Source organism: Nicotiana tabacum, chromosome 20, assembly GCF_000715075.1.
Source record: "Nicotiana tabacum cultivar K326 chromosome 20, ASM71507v2, whole genome shotgun sequence".
NCBI lineage: Eukaryota > Viridiplantae > Streptophyta > Magnoliopsida > Solanales > Solanaceae > Nicotiana > Nicotiana tabacum.
This window is the reverse complement of record NC_134099.1, coordinates 43,071,179-43,077,634: the sequence shown is the minus strand read 5'-3', so window position 1 is coordinate 43,077,634 and position 6,456 is coordinate 43,071,179. Positions and strand designations below refer to the sequence as shown.

The 6,456-nt window shown below is 34.6% G+C and overlaps 1 protein-coding gene across 6 annotated transcripts; it reads right to left on the bottom strand.

The window, feature by feature from the left end:
* Window positions 1–298: 298 nt before the first annotated feature.
* LOC107793386 (uncharacterized) lies at window positions 299–6,007 on the bottom strand. 6 transcript variants are annotated; one of them, XR_012703721.1, is made up of 4 exons: window positions 5,764–6,007; window positions 2,140–3,605; window positions 700–834; window positions 299–535 (listed from the first exon to the last, which is right to left on the bottom strand). XR_012703721.1 is itself a non-coding variant. In XM_075240763.1 (4 exons), exons 2-3 carry the CDS (start codon window positions 2,381–2,383, stop codon window positions 734–736), a joined length of 306 nt encoding a protein of 101 aa, XP_075096864.1. In that variant the 5' UTR covers window positions 2,384–3,605; window positions 5,764–6,006; the 3' UTR covers window positions 299–535; window positions 700–733. The 6 variants fall into 6 exon arrangements, 5 of the variants coding, with proteins under 5 accessions (XP_075096864.1, XP_016471214.1, XP_075096862.1 ...); XM_075240763.1 differs by having other exon boundaries at window positions 700–795; window positions 5,764–6,006; XM_075240761.1 differs by lacking the exon at window positions 299–535 and having other exon boundaries at window positions 700–1,499; window positions 2,140–3,159; window positions 3,409–3,605; window positions 5,764–6,006.
* Window positions 6,008–6,456: the final 449 nt, after the last annotated feature.

The window sequence follows — 6,456 nt, the reverse complement described above, 5'->3', positions numbered from 1 at the left end:
TACTGCTACCACTATTCTATCTACAGAAACGGTTTCCTTTTCATTTGGGACGGTTATAAACCATCCTGGTAAAATAATACAGCTGATTTTTTTAAGTCTATTGCAACGGTTTTCATGATATATTGCAACGGTTTGTGTGATATATTGAAACAATTATCAGTACCCCTATTGCAACAGATATTATAACATATTGGAACAGTTATAAAGGGCTGCTCTTATTATTTGCTAGATCTATTGGAACGGTTATATTCTCTATTGCAACAACTTGTAATTTCTGATATTTATGGAAGCAAAATGAGAAATAGTTTCCTATTCTATGAAATTGTTTACACCATATCCAACTAGCATTATCCATATACAAAAACAAAATATGGATACATTGTTTGGTCAAACAATTCAAAAGTCAAAATAGATGAGTTTGTATACAAAAAGTTCTAAACTAAAATATCCTTAAACATAATAATAGAAAGTCTAACAACGATCAATAACACTCAAGTAAGGTCTTCGTCACTGCTTTCATCTGCAATCACTGCACCTACAAAACACAATGAGAAATAATTAAACAAAAATTTTAGGATAATTGAATCACAAAGTAATTGAATGACCAATTTGATAACTTGAAAATTTTCAAACTCTCTAAATTCTTAAATTTTTTGGCAAAGTTTCCTTTGTAAAAATGACTATTCCAAAATTTTCAACCTGCTCAAAACATCATTTTGAAGAACTCCCACTGTCAGTCATGGAAATTGGAAACAGAACTACTGCTCAATGGTAATTTGCTTAGTTCAAACATCCCTGCAGAAACTAATATGGTTGTTTCTCACTTCTCAATTTCTGAAGCAATGCAGAAACCATAGAAAATTAGAACAACTACTATATGCCGAACCATATGCAGAAACTTGTAGAGGTAAATCCTATTATCCTAGAAAACGTATAAAATATAGAACTGTTATATTTACTTATGCAGAAACTATAGAAAACAGAACACTTAAGTATAAACACTTAAGTTGACGGAAGAGAGTATTCTAATATAAATGATTCAGGTGCTTTCGAGTTTTCAACAAATATGCTGCAAGTAAGCTTTCTTTACGAATGTAACTTGCTCATCTCTCTTTCACATCCCAAACTGAATATCTTGATTTATTTTTAATGATCAAGCTTCAACATCTTTGTCTATAACTTCTAAAGTTTTTTTTCTTTATCTTTTTCATAACTTCTAAGGTATTTCTAAATTATGAAAAATCAAAAAAAAAAAAAAAAAACAGAAAAAAGAATTAAAAAACAATGAAGTCATCTTCATTCACTATAGAAACTAGACAAATTAAGATCAACCAAGATCTTTAATTGAAAAAATGTGCACATGTACAAGCTACTCTTCAGTACGAGCTAGCACTCCATATTCTCCACCAGATTCATTACCCTCATAGAAGGAGCCAGTTCCAAGGCAATCACGCTCAACAGAGTAGTCATGATTCGTGAATCCGCAGCAACCAAGTAAACTTGAAATTTTTGAAAGAAGTCTACGTTAGAAATTATTAGAAAATAGAAAGGGAAAGGGGGGTTTTGAGCAGATAGCAGCTTTTCTTGTCTGTCTCAAGCCTCTAAGTCTAAAGTTTAAGGGATTAGGGAATTAGGGGTTTTGGGTATGGGCTTAGGCTTATTGATACTATGCACCTAACATATATCCACTGTCAATAAGTTTGCAAAGCGTAATAATACAAAAATCTGCCACCATCGTCAATTGTTCAAACAGTTCAAACATCTGTGAAATGAATGCTATTTATCCACTGTCATTCCAGCTAAGGTAAATCATATTCATATATAAGGAAGTTTGATAATTTGGATGAAGATAGTGCGAGCATCTCTAGAATAGCAGCAGATAAAATATGCACATGAATTCTAAACTCAGAATGGCAACTAGAATATAGCAATGCAATTCATCATTCTGGAGAAGTTTGCAAAGCGTAATATATATCCTAGCATATATAGTTCTTGGTATCAACAAGTATAATTCTAAATTGAATAACCTAAAAAAAACAGAAAGATAGTCGTTTATTTCTTAGCAAAAGAACAGCCCCGCTTTATTTCATGCAATATTAAATCAGTACTTTTTTCATTTTAAATAAGCAATATTAATACCTGGAATGAGTTGGCCTTCTTTGTTGATATTAGTAGATGGACGACGGATTGGTTGTAAAGTTGCTTGTTGTGCAAAAGAAGCTTCTCCTAGAGAATTATCACCCAATGCCGCTAGAATAATGTTAGCATCAATATCAATTCCTGAACACTGAAGTCGTGCAAGGACATCTGCAACAACTTCTTGACGGATAGTTGCCTTTTGTTCCTCAATTTTTTCCTCCATTCTTTGTATATTCTCCTCCATTTTTTGTAGATAATTTGTAGTATTTGAAGAGGATTCAAAACATCCTACTTTCCCTCTCAAAGAATTCTTGTAACCCCTCGTCCATACAATCTCAGGCGTCCCGGATGTCCAGGCCCCATGATAGATGCAAATGCATCTACGGACTCACTAAGCACTAGTTTCTTCCATTTCATTTTGAGCGTGATAAAATCAATAGTCAATGAGGGGAGCAGTGCCATCAGAGAACGTAGCATCCAAATGAAACCACAGATTTTGGATCTGGCTTTTAAAAGGAATTGCTTGGACTTTGGATTTAAGGACTTACTGGAGAAAAGGAATCAATCTGCTTTTTCTGCATCATTAGGTTTCATACTGCACCATTTGGAAACTAGGGAGAGCCAGTTTCATTACATTTAGTTGTATTAAATGGTTTACTATGATGCTTTAATTTTATAAAGTTTCAACAAAAAAGATATAAGCATACTTGTAGCTTTTTCACCTTTCTGATATGTACATCTTTCTGATATGTACACCAGCTTTTGGGATTAGTAAGCTCAAGGCCCTGTGGTTGTGCATTTAGGTAGCTTTTTCAACTGAGAAATTGTGCCTTTTGCACCCTAGTTCATCTTGCAGCCCCTTACTAGTTAGTAATGAATAGTGTCTTTTGCACCCCAGTTCACCCCCAGAAAATAATAACTTAATAGATACATATCATCAGTGGGAAATACTTAGAAAACTGCTCCTAACCATGAATTCCGAAGTTGAACCTCCTAACATGTATTCCGAAGTTGAACCTCCTTATGATATTCAGAGGAAGGGCAATATACCATTCTGTTAAAACTGGGCGGCATAAAAACAATGAAAGAAGAACTAGGCAGCATTTTAGCGAAGAGGAGAAGACTTAGAAAGAAGAATCGAAGGTAAAAAAAATTCGCCAGTATTTCACTGCTATTTGGACGCTGAAGAAGAATAAGAAGAAGAAGAAGAAGGAGGAGGAGAAGGAGGAGGAGAAGGAGGAGGAGGAGGAGGAAGAAATCATCACATACCTGTTGCCACTGAATCTCTGTTGAAGTTGAAAAGGGAACGCTAGTCGCTGTTGCTGCTGGTCGTGTTTTAATAAAAGTGCAATGATCCCTTCTTTTTTAATTAAATAGGCTGGCAGCTTCACTCGCTTCGCTGCTACACCAACAGATTCAACGACCTCTATATTCTTTCTCTGTGTAGCTAATTTGCGAGCAGCACCCTGAGAAAAAATAAGAAGGCAAAGGTTTGACGATGTCCAAGAGAGGAAAGACATAAATGTACCAAAAGCTAGTATTCTCGTGTAATCTTCAGATATTTTCTGAATAAAAAAAAATAGATTTTTCGACCAACTCTATGTCTGTTCTTCTAGCTATTTGTGATCTTTCCATATCCTTTATACATTCTGATATCAGTTAGCTTGGTATAATTGTCTTCTTAAGGTTGATTACTCTTTTCTACAATATTCAAACCTTACTATTTCTATTTTAAGACAAATAATTGTAAGATCATGCCCCATTATATTAACAATTTAAATTAATTAAAACTGCAGAGATCATATAAAGGAAATCATGAGAATCTTGAACCAAATGATTCAATTGATATAGACATTAAGGATAAAAAAAGAAGAGAACATAATCACTTTGTGAGGTCACTGGTCAAAGAGTGAACATTGTTGTCGTTGGAGATACTCCAGTAAGTTTATAATTCCTTAGAGGCAATGTCATCAAGGGAAAATGCATGAAAATTTATATGCTTTCCATGCTTCTGTTGGTTATGCAGTCATGCAAGCTATTGAGCAATTATGATTTTATCAATTCTTCACTGAATAAGAAAGAATATGCAATGAAGATGAGACAAATTAAGAAAGCAACAGGTGAAACTTAGCAAGCAAAATAAGCTAGAAAGACAGAATTCTGGTAAAAGAAATCAGAGACTCGATGTACAGAAGTGAACAAGGGGACAATTATTGGATTCTTAGCTATGATGCAACTCTTCGTTACCCTTATCTGTTACAACTCTTTAGTACCCTCATTCAGACTATTTGGCTGATAACAGCCTTATTAATAATTTGTTGGATAAAATTAAGAGAAGGGTAAAATAGCCATTTAGTTTTTGATGGATATTTTGATAATTCAACTTTGACTTTAGGACCTTCCCACTTTTAGAATAGTATGACTAGTCTCTCGGCACGTGCGTTGCACGTGTATCATAAGGTATGTAGTAAAATAATTTTGTAAAAGTTTTCGATACTATTTAAGTGAAGCTTTGACTAAGTGATTTTGGAAATAAGGTTCATAAATTAAAGAACCAGAAAAGGTAGAAACACTCTTGAAATGACGAAAGGACATCAATATATAATTCCTTTTCTTTTTACAAATAAAAATTGCATCATCATTCAAATAGCAATTTTTCTTCAATCTGTATCAATTTTTCTTGAATCTGTATATTCAGAAAGGCAAGCAATTTGTCTGAGAAGAATAACCCCAATGTCTAATAGACGTGAAGGCAAACACTTACCCATTAGACTAAAGCACAGACATGAACGAATCTCACAATTTTAAGTGAAAGCAACACAAGCATAATTGAACAGAAGTAAAAGAATATGTTTATCAAAAATATTACCAGAGAAAGAAAAAAGGAGCAGCGAAAAGATTTTTCTGAATAACCAAGAAAGCGAACAGGGAAGATCGAACATCGATAGCAAACATCGAACAAAAATCCCATGGTTTCAAACAGAACATCAAAACCTAACAAATAAATCCCCCAATTTTACAAACTAGAAATCACAGCAAAGATCGAATATCTATAGCAAACATCGAATAAAGAAACTATTACCAAAGAAATTGGGGCAGCGAAATGATTTTTCTGAATATTACCGGAGAAAGAAAAAAGGAGAGATAAGGAGAAAGAAAAAGGAGCAGCGAAAATAGGAGCAGCAAAAATAGGAGCAGCGAAAGAAAAAATTACTCGAGAAAGAAAAAAGCCCCCAAAATATTACCAGAGAAAGCAAAAAAAGAGCAGCGAAACAATGTTTTTGAATAACCAAGAAAGCAAACATCGATAGCAAACATCGAATAAAGAAAATCTCATGGTTTCAAACAGAAAATCAAAACCTAACAAATAAATCCCCCAATTTTGCAAACTAGAATCACAAATGTATCATGTAATACAAACAAAGCAGAAGCAAAGACCTTCAAACAACAACAATAACAACAACGCCATTGGAGTCGAAAACGACGATGCAACTGAGGCCAAAAGCGCTCCTATTCTTAAGGAGAAGAAATCCAAACGCCAAATTAAAGAAAACATAAGGGAAAAAAGAAAGAGAAAATTGAATAGTTATACAAACATCAAACAGGGGAAAATCGATAGCCTACCTCGGAGATTGCTCGTATGTTAGCCGAAACTGGTCGTCAATCACCGGCAGTTGCCGTCCGTCACCGGAGCTGGCCGACAGAGTCCATTGATGGTGAGGTCGATGTGTTCTAGGTTGAGGTTGAGAGAGACGGTGTTCAAGGTTTAATTTTGAGACTGAGTTTAGAGAGAGTGACAGAACCTTCTATGTCAAATATTAAAGAGTTATAAAATATTAGTGGGGTCAATGTTTTTAATAAAAATATAGGAGGGAAAAGTAAACTGTCCCAATATACTTTTATTTTATAAAACCGTTCCCACAGGTAACTCTATGGTATCGCTTTTACAAACCGTCTCCATATATTCACTTATAGCAACGGTTATTATACTATTGGAATGTTTGTTCTTCATAAGTGTCCCAAAAACCTTTTGACTCTATTAGGACGGTCTAACCGTTCTAATATATGATCTATTGTAACAGTTACAAAACCGTTGCACAATAACTGTTCCAATAAAGTCATTTTCTAGTAGTGTGTACTTAATTGTACAAGATCTGAGGCAGGTACATCTGGCTATCAGTCTGGTGCGCGCCCCTGATTCATAGTCCGGGACTTCCACGGTGAGCTGCCCCTTCCTGTGCCGTTCAGCAGCTTGATAGAGTCTCTCTTTATTTATTTTTGCTGTCTATTCTATTTCGGACAGTAGGATGGATTTAT